This window comes from Scophthalmus maximus, chromosome 15 (assembly GCF_022379125.1).
Source record: "Scophthalmus maximus strain ysfricsl-2021 chromosome 15, ASM2237912v1, whole genome shotgun sequence".
NCBI lineage: Eukaryota > Metazoa > Chordata > Actinopteri > Pleuronectiformes > Scophthalmidae > Scophthalmus > Scophthalmus maximus.
This window is the reverse complement of record NC_061529.1, coordinates 287501-305000: the sequence shown is the minus strand read 5'-3', so window position 1 is coordinate 305000 and position 17500 is coordinate 287501. Positions and strand designations below refer to the sequence as shown.

At 48.4% G+C, this 17500-nt stretch overlaps 2 protein-coding genes across 7 annotated transcripts in view; both read left to right on the top strand.

Annotated features, from left to right (window-relative positions):
* kiaa0586 (KIAA0586 ortholog) overlaps positions 1–6397 on the top strand; it is a 19669-nt gene extending 13272 nt beyond the window's left edge. For 2 of the 6 annotated variants that reach the window (XM_047327303.1, XM_047327302.1), the window contains exons 14-27: positions 1–122; positions 236–412; positions 679–809; positions 895–1038; positions 1433–1617; positions 1691–1815; positions 1915–2105; positions 2173–2326; positions 2847–3009; positions 3094–3299; positions 3657–3709; positions 3849–3944; positions 5037–5193; positions 5892–6397. The exon at positions 1–122 is cut by the window's left edge and continues 83 nt beyond it. In XM_047327303.1, coding sequence (XP_047183259.1) covers positions 1–122; positions 236–412; positions 679–809; positions 895–1038; positions 1433–1617; positions 1691–1815; positions 1915–2105; positions 2173–2326; positions 2847–3009; positions 3094–3299; positions 3657–3709; positions 3849–3944; positions 5037–5193; positions 5892–6010 — 2023 coding nt within the window. In that variant the 3' untranslated portion in view covers positions 6011–6397. Of the gene's footprint in view, positions 123–235; positions 413–678; positions 810–894; positions 1039–1432; positions 1618–1690; positions 1816–1914; positions 2106–2172; positions 2327–2846; positions 3010–3093; positions 3300–3656; positions 3710–3848; positions 3945–5036; positions 5194–5506 lie in introns of all 6 variants that reach the window. The other 4 variants (XM_047327305.1, XM_047327306.1, XM_047327304.1 and 1 more) reach the window with 4 other exon arrangements.
* A 2816-nt stretch (positions 6398–9213) lies between these two features.
* On the top strand, positions 9214–16654 carry dact1 (dishevelled-binding antagonist of beta-catenin 1). Its single transcript, XM_035611137.2, has 4 exons — positions 9214–9716; positions 11174–11297; positions 11445–11558; positions 12111–16654. The coding sequence occupies exons 1-4, from the start codon at positions 9498–9500 to the stop codon at positions 14117–14119; spliced, it is 2466 nt and encodes an 821-aa protein (XP_035467030.2). The 5' UTR covers positions 9214–9497; the 3' UTR covers positions 14120–16654.
* Positions 16655–17500: the final 846 nt, after the last annotated feature.

Sequence of the window (17500 nt, the reverse complement as noted above, 5' to 3'; positions counted from 1 at the left end):
CGGCAGAGCTCCGTACGAAGGCCTGAGACGGACCCTGAAGAAGAGTCCGTACCTTCGCCTCCGCTCACCAGCGGCACCGCTCAGCAGGAGGCCCCGCCCCCGCCTGGTGGAGAGCATCAGAGGTCGTTAGATATTATATTGAAAGATATTTTTATTGATAAGTGACGTGACTGATTCCAGCTGTTTCCTCAAGTGTCACATCAAGTGTTGACCAATAAAGAGTTTTTCTTATCAGGTGTGAAGGTGAAGTCTTGTAAGACTCAGACCAGTTTGACTCCGCCCCTCAGTCCATCACCTGGACGACCCCAGCGTCCCCTCATCTTCAGCTCCTCCCGCATGATGTCAGGAGACCCCGGTGACCTCACAGTGACCCCTGCTGTCACTTACCCTGTTCCCATTGCGATCCTACTGGGTCAGTTCACAGTTCTGATTTATGTTTTATGTTTGGAGTGAATATGAAACAGGAATAAAACAGACAAACTGTTTTGAACACTGAGGACTACATTACCCAGAAATCTGTCCGGCGTGACAGACATTTATTGAACTAAACTTTTTTCTGTCTTTATTTGGAAATATTAAAATAATATCTGGACATTTTTACACAAGAAATATGAATATCTGAATATAAATAAAATCTGTAGAAAAAAGTGACTAAAGTTGACGACTGACCTCCCTCAGGTCGTCGTATGGTGTACTCTTCCTCCAGGCTCCTCGCTGAGCCTCGGCAGGAAGTGACATCACCACCCACGCCTCCCTACGTGTTTACTGCAGCTGCTGAGGTCGACGGATCAGATGATCGATCGTCGCAGGTGAGAACAGAGGAACTCTAACATGAGCACGCCATGTGGCGAAGGTGAGGTCAGAGGTCAGTGACAGGTGTTGTTGTGTCAACAGAGGGAGGGGCAGCAGGACTCAGTTGAGGCACCTCCTCCTTGTCCTCCATCACACATTGTCATCGAGATGAAGAGCAATGAAGGGGAGGAAGAGGAGAACGCCCTCCCTGGAACTGACTTCCTGTCTGTGGCTGATGTTGTCCAGGTGAGTTTCATCCTCCTTCTCTTGGCTCAGTATGAGTCAGCCATAGTCCCACAGCTCCACCTGCTGGACACTCAGAGGAAAGAAACCCTGAACAGATCTCCACTAAACGTGGTGGAAGGATGGATCTGTCTGTCTGTCTGCCTGCCTGTCTGTCTGTCTCTGTCTGTGTCCGTTTGTTTTGTGTTTGTAATCAGCTGATTATTCTTCACGTGGAGATGATAATGATGATTGGTTATCTACAGTGTTTTGTTGTCTCCCCGCTGTAAGAAGAAGATTTAATAATTATACCTGATCAGAAGTAAAGATATCAAAAAACCTTTATCTTATTATTTTATGTGATAGAAATGTGAACCTCTGAGACCATTAATCTGACCCAGTTCCCCTCCCCCCTCAGGAGGAGCTGAGTGTGTTGGGTGAGGAGGCCGTGGAGTTGGACGGATGTCCGTCTCCTCCTGCGTTCCAGTACCAGGGTCCGGTCTTCCCCCCCCAGGCCTACTCTGCCCTCCTGGCCCAGGACAAGGCCTCCGTCCCGGACACGGGGCAGCGGAGAGACCCTTTGGAGTCCCGGCTGGTGGAATGGTGAGGTGGTCTGAGTCGGACTGGACCGGCAGCATGTGGTTTGGTTCTATGTCCAGGTTGTTCTTCTGTTCAGGGTGGAGCAGCAGGTGATGTCCAGGATGATCTTAGAGATGTACCCCCCCCCTCCCTGTGACCCCACCCAAGACGTCTCCACTGACCAATCAGAGTCCGAGGAGCAGAGCGTCACCTCAGACATTGGTGAGGGGAGGCAGACAGAAGTGTGTGTGTGTGTGTGTGTGTGTGTGTTTCCGTTTCCGTTTCCTGATTCTCACTCTCTGTCTTGTTTGTGATGCTCAGTGGCGGCGGCAGGAGGCGGAGCTCTGCAACAGTTCATAGACTCCAACAAGTGTGTGGACTTGGCTCTGATCAGGCAGCTGGTCAACGAGGTTCTGACAGACATTGTGGCTTCGATGCTTGGACAGAGGGACGCACCAGAACAACAACCAGAACCAGGACTGGAACCATCCGAACCAGCAGCCAATCAGGAGGTAGAAGACCAGAGGTCACAGATTAATACGGATTATTGATCCTAAACTGATGCTGCATCTGTTCCAGGACGATCCGCTTCCTCTGGTTCCCACACCGATACCGACCCCCCCGCCCAGCCTGACCGGGTCCATCGCGCAGACCACGCCCCCAACCACGCCCCCTCCCTCTGAACCAACAAGCCTGCTGAATGAGGAGTGTCCTCAGCCAATCAGAGCTGCGGGTTAGAAACGGCTGCATTGTTTGCAGTAGTATTTAATAGTAGCATGAGCATTACTAACTGTTGTAAATTTAGCTGCAGACGTGTGAGAAGCATTAGCGACAGTAGACTCATAGTTTATACAATACTAGCATTAGGATAAGTAGTAGCATTTGCAGTGGCAGCACTGCTACTTCTGTTAGCATTCGCTGTTGTTGTAGCCTTGCTACCATTAGTCGCAGCATTAATAACATCAGCAGAAATAACGTATGCAGCAGTAGAACATTAACTTTAGCATCATTAGCAGTGGTACAAATTACGTGGTTATTTTAGCAACAGTTTCAGTAAAGAAACAGTTTACAGAAAAAGCTGTAATAGAGGTGGCAGAAGTAGCAGTCATGATAGCAGGGTAGCTCTAGCATTAGTATTAGTATTAGCAGTAGCGGCATTGCAGCTATTATTGGCAGTATTTTTTCATTATTAGTAGAAGCAGCTGTGTCTGTTTATTACTCTCAGATCAAATAATTTTCCTCTATGACCTTAGAGCTGGTGACCACGCCCACACCAAGTCTAGACCCCGCCCCGCCGACACAAAGTCCACCTGCCCTTCACCAAGCCCCGTCCCCTCTGACCTGGGGAGATGTTGAGCTGCCATTAGACGAGGAGAGACCAGAGGAAGACGAGGATCCACACCATCGACAGCCGCTGTACGTGTGGCTTTACTTCCTGTTTACTTCCTGTTTACTTCCTGGTCTGTTTACCCATGTTTGTCTGTTAATGATGAATGACAGGGTGATGACAGTAGCAGAGCAGGATCCTCCTCTCTCCTCCCCGGTCCCTCCCCCTCCTCTCTCCCTCCCCTCTGTGCCTCCCCTGTCTCCCCCTCCTCCCCCTGAGCCTGACTCCTCCCCCTCCAGCAGCAGTGATGATGCTGTACTGAAACACGTCTCAGAAGGAGAAATGCTCATCAGAGTCAACCAGCAGGCGACTATGACAGGTATCTTCACCTTCATCTTCATCATCTGTACCAGGAACTTCCTGCTGAGCAGCAACATGAAATAAAGTTTAATTTTTCTGACCTCTCTGTCTCTCTGTCTCTCTGTCTCTCTGTCTGTCTGTCTCTCTCTGTCTGTCTGTCTCTCTCTCTCTCTCTGTCTCTCTCTCTCTCTCTCTGTCTGTCTGTCTCTCTCTCTGTCTGTCTGTCTCTCTCTCTCTCTCTCTGTGTGTCTCTGTCTGTCTGTCTCTCTGTGTATCTCTCTCTGTTTGTCTCTCTGTCTGTTTCTCTGTCTGTCTGTCTGTCTCTCTCTCTCTGTGTGTCTCTGTCTGTCTGTCTCTCTGCTTGTCTGTCTCTCAGAGGACGACCTGGTCTCCGTTCTGTCCTCGTCTCTTCAGGAGCTTCAGGACATGGTGACAAAAACTCAATATGTTTCACTTTATTTATAATAATATAATATAATATAACACTTGTAATATAGAACTGATCAGCACTAACAGTGTGTTTGTGTGTGTGTGCGCGCGTGTGTGTGTGTGCGCGTGTGTCCTCCAGGACTATGACCCCCCCAGTGAAGGACAGGTCAGAGGTCGCAATATCCTGCAGACGCTACTGAACAAGATGGAGCAGGGAGAGAGACCCCAACCAGAGGTACACCAATACACACACACTCTCGCATACACTCACTCACTCACACTCTCACTCACTCACACACACACACACACACACACACTCACTCTCACACACTCACTCACTCACTCTCACACACACTCACACACTCACTCTCACACACACTCACACACACACTCACTCTCACACACACTCACTCTCACACACTCACTCTCACACACACTCACACACACACTCACTCTCACACACACACTCACTCACACTCTCTCACACACTCACTCACTCACACACTCACTCTCTCTCTCACACACTCACTCACTCTCTCACACACTCACTCTCTCTGTCACACACACACACACACACACACTCACTCACTCACTAACACACTCACTCACTCACTCACTCACTCACTCACTCACTCTCTCTGTCACACACACACACACACTCACTCACTCACTAACACACTCACTCACTCACTCACTCACTCTCTCTCTCACACACTCACTCTCTCACACACACACACTTACTCACTCACGCACACACACACACTCACTCTCACACACACACACTCACTCACTCACTCTCTCTCGCACACACACACTCACTCTCTCACACACTCACTCTCTCTCGCACACACACACTCACTCTCTCACTATCACACTCACTCACTCACTCTCTCTCTCACACATACACGCACTCACTCACTATCACACTCACTCTCTCTCTCTCACACACACACTCACTCTCTCACTATCACACTCACTCACTCACTCACTCTCTCTCTCACACATACACGCACTCACTCACTATCACACTCACTCTCTCTCTCTCACACACACTCTCTCTCTCACACACTCACTCTCTCTCGCACACACACACTTACTCACACACGCACACACACACACACACACTCACTCTCACACACACACACACACACACTCACTCACTCACTCACTCACATACACACGCACTCACTCACACTCCCACACACACGCACTCACTCACACTCCCACACACACGCACTCACTCACACTCCCACACACACTCACTCACGCACTCACTCTCAGACACTCACACACACACACTGACCTTTGACCTGCTGTGTGCCCTCAGGGCTCCTGGGGGAGGCAGGAGGAGGAGGAGGAGGAGGAGGAGCAGAGCGTTGGAGAGGTGAGAGACGATTGGACTACACATCCCACGACCTGCAGCCAGAGTACCGAGGCCTGGAGGGGTCAGACGTCCTCACCGGGTTGGATCAGTCCGAGTGAAGGTACGAGGCATTTACTGACCCTGTCAACTGACACCATGGTGTGTTTAAGAACATCTGTTTATATGAGCTTCATGTGAGTGTAGTGTATATACATGAGTCAGTGTGATGTGATGTGGTTGTAGATGAGCTTCTTCACTAAACACACTGATGAACCAGCAGGGGGCGACGTGTCTCCACTGACTGAGCCTCATTTTTCACTTCCTATTCATGAAACAACTTGTTAGAACTAGAAGCCTCATAGCTGCGGTTGTTGTTCATATTATTCATATTTTTTTTACTGTATAAATCTACGACCTGATGAAAACATCTCTAGATCCAGTGTGCGTGTGTGTGTGTGTGTGTGTGGCTCCACACTGACTCCACCGCTCTGCCACCAAATCTCCATACATGGTAATGTTTACACTGACTGAGCTGATGTAGCGTGTTGTTACTGCGTGTGTGTGGGGGGGGGGTCGAGGCCCCCTGGTGTCTGGCTGCAGTACAGGTCATAAGCCCCGCCCCCTCCATGTCATGTGAGGTCGTTGTCATCACTGATGTTTGTTCATGTTTCTGATTGTCAGTTATTTGATGATATAAAAACGTCATGATTGACAGGTGACACTGACTCAGGACTGGTTGAGACCGTTTGGGCGAGGCCTGGAGTGTCACTGTGAGGAACTCAGATGTTTGATTTGTTGACAGAGTAAAACTGAACACAGTGTGCTGTGATGATGTCACTGTGCCTGCAGCCGGACAGGAAGAGGGAGGAGCCAGGAGGACGGACGTCAGGTCTTCCCTCGGTCAGAGCGGAGGAGGAGGTGATGACGGAGGAGGATGAGGAGGAGGTGATGAAGGAGGAGGATGAGGAGGAGCTCAGTGCAGCAGCTGACAGACGCCTCCGTCAGCAATGTTTTTTAGAGGAAGGAGAAGCAGTTTCCTGTCAAATATCTTTCAAACTCCAGATGTCCAGAACCGTTCACTTCACCTGGAGCTGATCACTGATCAATACCTCCATCAATAGCTGATCTGGTTGAAAGGACAGAAATGCTTTTATATTCACATGTGACTGAATCCTTCTGGAGCAGGGGCATGTTCTCCCCCAATTGTTTACACTTTTTATCTCTATTATAGTGTTTTCTATTTTATTTTTCTTTCTACAGTAAACGTGTTATTTATTCTGACACTTCACGAACATTGACAAATTAAAAACTCTTTATTCATATGACATTGTGTTAATTTTATTTATTCATTTGTTTTTATTTGAACCAAACGGGAAGTTGAGAAGAACTTTTCATCTCCAGCTTTATGCAAACAATGTGACAATCACAAATCAAATCAGAACAGAAAAGATGTCAAGTCGACAAATATTATGATCTTCATTACGTTAGCATCACATTATATAATACTTTATAAATATGTTATTTTGAGGAACAATTGAGGAATTTAATATTTAGTTTTATTAATATTAATGTGAAACATTCAACTGTTGAATGACTGAACTGAACGTTTGACACACACACACACACACACACACACACACACACACAGTCCTGTCCAGTGAGGCAGAAACAGACACGGAGTGTGTTGTAGATAAGAGGATGATAAGCAGGAAGTGGGATTGGAGAGACAGTGAGACTGACACTGAACAGGACACCAGTGGTAGGACACACACACACACACACACACAAACTGACTCCAGCAGGTTCTCATCACCAGAATCTGCCACGTTTTGAAAACCAGAGAAAACTCAAACCTAATCAGTCAGTGTGTGTGTGTGTGTGTCATGATCAATATTCTCAGAAGAAGGATTCAACTTTGTACGCTTTTAATGAAGCCACAGACGATCAGCTGACCTCAGGAAACACATTAAACACACTGATTCTGATCTGATCTTAATCTCAGGACCAGGACTTGATCTGTATCTGTGTTATGGTCTGATTCTGGATCTGGATCTGGGTCCTGACCGTCTCTTGTCTCTTGTGTTTTCCATTAATGGGCATCAGCTCACCATCACTCTTTTGCTGAGCAACAACAACATGAGAACAATCAGGAAGTGACATCAGTGACCAGGATTCATAAGGAGTTTAATACAAGAGACCAGAACTAACTCAGAACTATGTGACCTTTGCAAAATTCATCAGTACCCGGTGTCGTGGAGCTGCTGCGGGGGCAGAGCCGCTGCTGTTCTGGTCTACGCCGGTTACCAGTAACTTGTTGGTCGTCGGAGCAGGAGACAGAAGCTCCTCGCTCCGGTGAACAGAGGAGCTGGTTGGTCTGGACGTGCGTCCCTCAGAGAACAGTCGGCCAATCAGAAGAGAGGCTCATCACATATAATTAGACAAAGTTCACCTGTTTCTTTGCAGAGCTCCTTAAAAAGAGAAATAAAACTATATTTCAATACAACAAATATATCTTCTTAAGCATCAAAACTTGAATGTGGGACATTTACAGATCATAAATATCCGCAGCAGACTGATGCTCTTTGTTTGTTTCTCTAAGGATACAACAGATTCAATTATTTATCAGAAAGTGAAACAAGTTTGTTTTCTCTTCTTCTCGTCTCTTCCTTTGCACCAAGTTATTCTAAAATAAAATTCATTCCTCTGGAGGTTCAGTGTCTTTATGAATCTTTCAGCACCAGCTGACGGAGAAGAAAAAGAAGAAGAAGAACCTCCTGCAGGACTCAGAACAGACGTTTCACTTCCTGCTGCAGGATCAATGAAGTGATTGATCACATGGTCTCCGGTGAGAAATGGTTTCATCAGCAGTTATTGATTTTTTTCAGTCTGACGTTTGTTTTTTCACATGTCTCCATCACCAGCTCACGCTAACAATAACGACTGTTGCCGTGGCAACACATCTCCTCCTCCTCCAGCAGCAGCATCGATCTGTGAACCAGCGGCTCGTCTGATTGGTCGACAGGTGACGAGCAGCGAGTGGGTTTGGATTCAGTTCAGTTCAATGGTTCAAATCATTTTCATCACAGGCCCCGCCCCCTCATGAACATATTAATGACCCTGAGTGTTGACCTCATTAACTCTTCTGACTGAGACAGTTCGACCCAGAAAGCAAACAAAGACTCGTTCATGTGGAACAATGCAGATTATTAATACAGATTATGAATGAAGTCTTGTCAAACTGATGAACTGAATGAAAACACTCAACATGCAAATGTTTGTTTCATTTGATATATATCATGAGATATAAAATATACAATAAAAAAGTTTTATATATTTTCCATTTTAATTCATTACTTAAGAATCATATTGTGAATTAAACTGAATCTCGACGACGAACAGAAAAATCAAAACAAGTTCAACCAGAATCAGACTTTATTATTTATTAGTTACATTTATAAAAAGTCAAATGGATTATACATCTCAATAGTTCATCTGATCCATTTCATGTTTCCATCGTTTGTTTTATGTAAAATACTTTACGAACTGAATCTGTTAAATATGATAAACGCGCAGGATGTTAGGACCCGGGGAAGCCCCCGAGAGGGGGCGGAGCATCAAGCTCCTATGACTTAAAACAACCTGACAGGAAACGGCCTCAATTTTTTTTCAAAATAAGACTCAGCAAGTGACGTGTAGCTATCTATTATTATAATAAATATATAATAATAATAATAATATATATATATATATATATATATATAATATAATGATACAGATAAGGATTTAAGATTCTACACTTTGTTTGTTTAACTGATTTGTCTTTTGTAGAAAAGTAAATAATTTTATTATTCTGCTGTTTTGCAACAAATTTTGAAAAAACAACTTCATCAAAATGATTATGATTATGATGATGTTGTTGCTGTTGTTGCATGATCTTCATCACATTGTGAGGATGATGAGGTGCAGGACCAGTCTGAGTCACACGAGACGTGACAGTGTGAATCTTCATTCTTATTTTCAAACAGAGGGTGTTTTATTTTGAGGGCGTCAACCGGATGTGCTCGTCTTCATTGTTGCTGACGCGTCTCGGCTCGGTCCCTCGGGGCCGCGCAGGGTGGGCGGGGTTTACCGGACCGGGACTCCGGTCAGTCTGGACGGAGCTTAGCGAGGAGCGGCAGTCGGACGGAGCTCGACCCAGCGCCGCGCCCCGGTGCATGCTGGGATTCACGTGGACATCTACCCGAGCGGACCCGGGACCGAGAGACCGGATGAATGTAGCAGTTTGTCTGCAGCAGCAGCAGCAGCAGCAGCGACAGACCACCGGTTGATTCTCCGCTGGATTCACTTTGTCACGGGACAGTGGAACCGGGTGAGGATGAGGACGCAGCTCGGACCCTGAGGTCGCACCGCGGACGGAGCGACGTCATGTCCCGCCGGGACTCGGACAGAGCGGCCGAGGCTGCGGAGGCCGAGCGGCTGCGCCCGGTGCGGGACCGACTGGAGGCGTCGCTGTCCGGGCTCGCGGAGCTCGAGTGTCTGCGGCAGCGGCAGGAGGAGCTGGTCCGGACCGCGCTGCAGCCGCGGGGAGCGGAGGAGGAGGAGGAGGAGCTGGAGGAGAACATCCTGCTGCTCCGGAAACAGCTGGTAGGTCTGACCTCTCTGACCCCGGTCCGCACGCGACGACTCAGGTGTGTGTGGGGCGAGGTCACAGGTCAGGGGTGACGGTGGGTCAGTCTGTCTGTTAACATAGAAGCAGACGTTACGTCATGATGGAAGGAATGTGTGTGTGAGAGAGAGAGAGAGAGAGAGAGAGAGTCTGTGTGTGTGTGTGTGTGTGTGTGTGTGTGTGTGTGAGAGAGAGAGAGAGTCTGTGTGTGTGTGTGTGTGTGTGTGTGAGAGAGAGAGTCTCTGTGTGTGTGTGTGTGTGTGTGTGTGTGTGTGTGTGTGAAAACTAAACACCCGCTTTCAATTAAAAAGGCGAGATGAGCCATCACACACTCTCTGTCTGGTCTTTGTGTCAGATTATTACACTTAGGACCTTTGACCCAGAACGAACCATCAGTCAAACACGTCCAATCATCATGACTTTAATAAGGATATATATATATATATATCTTCATGTTCAGTTTATTAAAATTCAAACTCATAGAATCATTAATGTGTCTGAATGTTTTCATGAATTCAGCCTGAAGTGTCCTCCATATCCAAAACGTGTCATAGTACAGGTCTCAGATCAGGACCTGGTCTCTGTGTCTCTGTCTGTCTGTCTCTCTCTGTCTGTCTCTCTCTGTCTGTCTGTCTGTCTGTGTCTGTCTGTCTGTCTGTCTGTGTCTGTGTCTGTGTCTGTGTCTCTGTCTGTCTGTCTGTCTGTGTGTCTGTCTGTCTGTGTGTCTGTCTGTCTGTGTGTCTGTCTGTCTCTGTGTCTTTGTCTGTCTGTCTGTGTCTCTGTCTGTCTGTGTGTCTGTCTGTCTCTGTGTCTTTGTCTGTCTGTCTGTGTCTCTGTCTGTCTGTGTGTCTGGCTGTCTCTGTGTCTTTGTCTGTCTGTCTGTGTATCTGTCTGTCTGTCTCTGTCTCTGTGTCTGTCTGTCTGTGTGTTTGTGTCTTTGTCTCTGTCGTCCTGCAGCTGAAAACTTAAATCTGGATCACATTAGTGACCCCTCCTCCCTCCTCCTCCTCTGAGCTGCTGGAAAATCTGTAGATCAACTTTCAGTTCTGTGACGGAGGAAACACAGAGGTCTGGTCCTGGTCCTGGTCCCGGTTCTGGTTCTGGTTCTGAGATTAAGATTCAGTTTGATTCTTTCTGTAACTTTGTTTTTTAACATTTCACAGTTCAACTGTGGTGCTGGTGGGCGAGGCCTGGTGCTCGTCGTCAGCTTGTTGATTGACAGGACAAACAGCTGGACGAGTGTCAGTTTGTGTTTTAACATGCTGCTCATTCCAGATAGCAGCTGCTCACACAAACACACACACACACGGATCAGGACTCTGTCTGGTATGTAGTAACGTGTGTGTGTGTGTGTGTGTGTGTGTGTGTGTGTGTGTGTGTGTGTGTGTGTGTGTGTGTGTGTGTGTGTGTGTGTGTGTGTGTGTGTGTGTGTCAGAACTGTCTGAGGAGGCGTGACGCCGGCCTCATCAGTCAGTTAGAGGAACTGGACCGACAGATCAGTGACCTGAGGCTGGACACGGAGGAGTCACATGACCAGAGTGACAGTCGACCGAGCTCAGGTACACACACCTTTGACCAACAAACACACACACACACACACACACACACACACACACACACACACAAACACACACACCTGTGACTAACACACACACACCTTTGACCTGTGTGTTTATAATGGTGATGACATCACTTCCTGTCTGCAGGTTTCTACGAGCTGAGTGACGCGGCGTCTGGTTCTCTGTCCAACTCGTCCAACTCCGTGTTCAGCGAGTGTTTTTGCTCGGCGCTGGAGCCGGACGGACGCCTCCCATCGACAGGTACGGACCGTCTGTCACATTCTATATGCTGATGATGATGTGAACTATAAGTACAATAATCATGTGGAACAAGGAACTCGTCTATATTCATGGATCTGGACTCAGACGATCATGTGACCTTTTAGTTCTGGATCTGAGTCTCCAGAATAAATCATATGTTCTGTTCTGTCCTCTGGTGAAGGAGGCTGCAGTGTTTTCTAAAGGAGATGAGATAGGAAGCGTTCAAGCTCCTTTCCTCAGCTCTCATCATCATGGCTGAAACACGTCGGGTCATTTTTAGTTTCCACTGCAGAACAGAATGTTCCTCTCACTGATGTTCCTACTCTCCATCCACAGCACAACCGAACTGGGTCATTACCACAGTCTTCAGACCGTGTCCTCAGAACCGCAGCTTGGGCCATGTTCACTTCCTGTATATTTCCACTGTTTCCTAAAGTCAACAGTTTGACTTTAGGAAACAGTGGAAATAAACGTGGATCTGTTTAGTCTCTTGATGTTTGACCATGTGAAATGTTTCGAGCTGCAGCTCACTCTTGTCTCCCCTCCCCTCAGATGAGCTGCCCAGCTGTTTGGACTGCGACGGACTCTGGGACGACTTGTCTGGGACTCTTCATTGCTCGCTCTCAGCCCCTCACCCGCCCGTCCTGGACCCCTTCCCCTCAGCAGCGTCCGGGGACTCCCAGTCTAAGCACCACTGCGACCTGGTGGTCTGGAATGGCAGCGACGTGTACCGTTACCCCAGCCCGCTGCACGCCATGGCCGTCCAGAGCCCCACCTTCCTTCAGATGTTGGGTCACGCCGGCCTCGGCAGAGACGAGGGGCTTCTGAAAGCCATCGAGGCAGAATCCTCCTCTCTTCCTGGTTCTGTCTCAGCTCCTCTGGTACCTCAGAGCTCGTCCTGGCCTGTCCCGTCCTCTTCTTCCTCCTCCCACAATCCTTCTCAGAAGCATCTGGACTCCTACATCTACAGTCTGCTCCAGCGGAGAGTCCTGCCCGTCAGGACCAGCAGACCCAGGACCAGCATCAACACCGACCCGTCAAAGAGCCTCTTGAGGCAGGCAAGTCTCTGTGTAAGGCAGCTGTCATTGAAGGGTTCTGAACTGAAACCCACCTGGACTGGAGGGGCGAGATTGGCAGAAGGTGCCGCAAGCTCGTCTCCTCAGAGGCAGAGGTCTGTGGACGAGCGGGAGACACAAAATGGCTTCCACGGTGGCAGCGGTGACACAAAGCCAAATGGCCTCAAAATTAACAGCAGTGACTTGGCACAGAACCAGAACAGCTCTCTCACTAATGGACTCTTCACCGTAAAGGACATGAACACAAGCACTGACGGTCTGCTGAAGAAGACGAGCAGAGGGCTGCTTCCTCCCTCCGCAGCCGAGACTCAACACTTCAAGGAGCTGCGACGTCCCGACGCTAACTCCGCCCCCAAAGTGAACAAGCCATGTCCCCCCGACCAGTCAGCCACTCCTACAAGCAGCCCCAGGCCTCTCCGGGCCGGTCGGGCAGAGAGGGGCGACGGGTCGGTGCCGGAGCTTACCAGTCTCGGGTCGTCCTCCCAGAGTCCGGACGAGGCAGGAGGAGGAGGAGGAAGAGGAGGGGGGAGGAGTCACATGGTCCACGCCAGGTCCATCCCTGCCCAGCGGCAGAACATCAAACTCTGCAAGGGCGGCAGGAAGAACCCGAAGACTGTGAAGGTGAAGAGCACCAGGACGATGAAGACGAGTCGGACCTCGGAACACGACGAGCCCACAAACAGAAAAGGAGATAAATCCCACCGCAGGTGCAGCTGTAATAAGTCCCTGCTATTGGAAGACGGAGGCTCCGCCCACATTAAATTGTCGAAGAGATCACCGGGCGGAGCTGCTGGAGCGTCCCGCTCCAGAACCAGACGCCTCCCTCCGTCCATCCCAGAGGGCAGAGTCCTGGACAGACACTCAACAGGATGGTCCGGCAAAACCAATCACTGTAACCATGGAAACCATCACAGTCACCAACTTCATCAGCACCAGGGGCACAACCAGGTCGTGGTCGTTGCCAAACCGAAACACAAACGTAAGGATTACCAACGGTTATGTGCGATCAAGGACGTCCCACATGACGAGGCGTTCAGGCGCACTCAGCGGCGCCGCAGAAAAGAGATTCTCGGCAACTCTGTGGCTGTTAAGCCCCTCCCCTCCGGAGGACCGCTGAGGAGCCCGTACTCCTACACCGGAGGAAGTGACTCAGAGTATTCAGCCGAGTGCGCGTCGCTGTTTCACTCCACCGTCGTGGACACAAGCGAAGACGAGAGGTCCAACTACACCACCAACTGCTTTGGAGACAGTGAGTCCAGTGAGGAGGACGATGTGGACGAGAGCAGCAGTGATGCAGAGGAGGGTGGAGGACGTGGCACAGGTGGGACGGGCTCTGGGTGGAACCAATCAGGGGCCAGAGCGGTGGGACAGGAAATGACTCCAGCTCAGGCGAAGGTCTGCGTGAAGATCAAGGCCTCACACAACCTGAAAAAGAAGATCCTGAGGTTCCGGTCGGGTTCACTCAAACTCATGACGACCGTGTGAAACCACGCTGTGCCCGCCCGTGGCTGCCATGACAACCGGACCAGAGCCATATCTGCAGGGACGCCACACCGCTGCACCCATGGTGACCTCAACTCAAACCAACTATGAACCACAGCTAATATAAACACAGACGTCGCTCAGACGAATCCAGAGCAGTCACTCTTCTTTGTAAAAGAATGTGGGAACAAACTGAACTTCATCGACCACGGCACCGGCTGCTTCACGTGACCAACTCAACATTTGACAACATGGCCCCCCGAATAATAAACACTCATCACTCTTTTGGAAACGACCGATTGTAAAGATTTGGAGTTTGGATGTAGCCGATCAAATCAGCCTCCTTCCTGTTCCTCTGTCTCGCTCCACCCAACAAGTGCCCCGATCCTGGTGAACTTCAAACAAACACGTCTGCGTTCAGAGTGTTTGTTCACTGCAGCTGAGAAGCTGTTACAGATCCAGGTCCAGACTGTTGCTCTCTGGTCTCATTCTGGTCGTCAGAGATGTTTTGGAAGGTTCTCCAGAAGGTTCTTTAAAAGGTTCTCCAGAAGGTTCTCCAGATGTTTCTCAAGACATTTGTTAATGTTTATCTCCAGAAGGTTCTCCAGATGTTTCTCAAGACATTTGGTAATGTTTATCTCCAGAAGGTTCTCCAGATGTTTCTCAAGACATTTGGTAATGTTCATCTCCAGAAGGTTCTTCAGAAGGTTCTTCAGATGTTCCCTGGTTGTGTTTCCTGCACTTTGAGACAAACTGTGAGCGACAGGACGACAGAACCTTGTTAATCCCGTTTGTTTTTTTATTTATAATCACACACAGACCTGGCTGTTGTGTTGGTGCGCGACAGCCAGGTCTGTGTCGACGCTTCGCTCTTTATTCACTGAACGTTTTTTGATGAAAGCTATTTAAAACCTAATATATATTTGCTTTGTACATATTGGATCACACATGGTTCTAACTGATTCCGATGTGTCTTTCTCAACAGTCACACCACACACAGTGTTTCTGCGTTTCTCCTTCTCACCTCTGTGGCTTCTAGCATCCATGTTGCTAATCACAACGTGTTCACGACACGACACTCGAACACGACTTCACATACTTGCGAGTTCCATTTGAACCCAGCGATCAATCCAGCAGAACGTTTTCTCTTCTGTCTTTAGACGACGTCGGTGCCTCGGAGCTCAACGAGTTCTTTGACTGTTTCCAACATGATCACAAAACTTTCCTGGTTCTGTATCTGCTACAGTGAAAAATATGCGGAAACACTGTTGGAGCCTGTGATGTTTGAAAAACATAAACCTTGTTTGAACTGTGACGCTCAGTGAACCATCACTGATAATATCTTTGATTCAATCCACAGTCCAACATTTATCATCCTGTGTTCTGTCGTCAGAATCTGAGGATCGGTGAAAACTGAGAAACAGACTGAGGAGCGTTGACTGGCTAACTGCGTTAGCTGCATTAGCTGCGTGGCTAACAAAGCTAACCAGTTGTCATGTGTTTGAATCAGTTTGTTACCAAGTGAAACTCAAACCAACAGTTTTCAGCTGAACACAAATAGTTAATGTTGAATTATATTTTGGTGGTTGACTCTGAAAACAAGTCGGACGAAGATGTGAACGTTTGCTCACATTCGGCTGTTTGAAGCAGGTGGGAACTGCTCCCTAGTGTTGCTAACAAGCAGTTAGCACAACCATGAGGTATTCTATGTCTGAAGCTGCGTCGTCGTTGCTTTACTCACTACACACATATATATCACACGTGTAAACAGCTGGATGTTAGTTAACCCCGAGGGCTGTCACATCAGTTACCTACAAACTGTGACCATTAGCTCTGTTTAGCTAACACACATACCGGGATGTTTTTAGCCTAGCTTAGCACAGACGCCAGAAGTAGGTGAATTGTTAGCTTAGCTCCAGCTGAAGTCACATTTCAACAACTAGTCTGATTTGCATGTTGTGTCTTATTGAGCATGTAGATAAAAAACGTTTTAACAGCATGTATGTGGGTTGAGCAGCAGCTAGCTGCAGCTAGCACCAAAGCTAGCTCCCCTTGGTTGTGTTTTCTTTAGCTAGCAAGCAAACACGTTAGCTCTCTGGCTAAAAAACGTTTGCACCTTAGCATCGAATATATATTTACATAAAAGGGTTGATGTTCAGTTTCTCCACTGTTTGTGCTAAGCTAGGCTAAACCCATCGTGCTAAGCTAGGCTCAACCCATCGAGCTAAGCTAGGCTAAACCCATCGAGCTAAGCTAGGCTAAACCCATCGAGTTAAGCTAGGCTAAACCCATCGAGCTAAGCTAGGCTAAACCCATCGTGGACGTCAGAGAAGCTGCTGTTAGGTGGAAGATGCGATTATTCAGACTAAAGGAGGCGTCTCACGCCATCTCTCTGTCGACGCGATGTTTTAGTTTCTTCTCTCTGATCCAACGGAACAAACTTGACTCTTGTTATTGAACATATGCAACTGAACGTGACTGTTTCTGAGACGTCACTGATGCTGAACCTCTCTATGCTTCATTAAACGTCAACTTTTACATCAGCGCCTCGTCTGTTTCCTCCGACCCAGGTCTGGTTCCTAGGTTCTGGGTCCTGGGTCCTAGGTCCTGGGTTCTGGTTCCTGGGTACTGGGTCCTGGTTCCTGGGTCCTACGTCCTAGGTTCTGGTTCCTGGGTCCTGGGTCCTGGGTCCTTGGTTCTGGGTCCTGGGTTCTGTGTCCTAGGTCCTAGGTTCTGGTTCCTGGGTTCTGGGTCCTGGGTCCTGGGTTCTGGTTCTTGGTTCCTGGGTCCTGGGTTCTGGGTTCTGGGTCCTGGGTTCTGGTTCTTGGTTCCTGGGTTCTGGTTCCTGGGTCCTGGGTCCTGCGTTCTCGGTCCTGCGTTCTCGGTCCTCGGTCCTGGGTTCTGGGTCCTGGGTCCTGGGTCCTGCGTTCTCGGTTCTAGGTCCTGGGTTCTGGTACCTGGAAGTGTAAAAGTATTTTAAATGATTCCTTATTTGTCTTTTCTCTTTTCTGGAGATGTAGATTTTCATTGGTCCAAATCGCAGCTCCACATTTTTCTCTGTAGGACTCGAGTGTGTTGAGGTTATTTAACCTCATGAATATAAAGTGACCTGACAACAAGGTGATATATGTGTGTCCTCTACAGGGAACTGCTGACTGCTGCATGTGTGCGTGTGCGTGTGTGTTTGTGTGTGTGTGCGTGTGCGTGTGTTCTCTCCTGGGAGTCGTTTCCATGCAGTCAACACTCACAGTGTCTGTTCAGTCTCACACTGACTCACTGTTCAGGCGTCTGCTACTGCAGCCGGAGAATGTTCCTGACTACATACATCAGCTAACACACACACACACATATATTTATATGAATACGTATATATACTCAATGTTT

Bases quoted from the DNA above. Each gene is read 5' to 3' on its own strand.
- dact1 (XM_035611137.2), top strand. From the start codon at position 9,498: ATGTCCCGCCGGGACTCGGACAGAGCGGCCGAGGCTGCGGAGGCCGAG. The intron at 11,298-11,444 runs GTACACACACCT...TCCTGTCTGCAG, and splicing joins TGACAGTCGACCGAGCTCAG to GTTTCTACGAGCTGAGTGAC. The intron at 11,559-12,110 runs GTACGGACCGTC...CCCTCCCCTCAG, and splicing joins CGGACGCCTCCCATCGACAG to ATGAGCTGCCCAGCTGTTTG.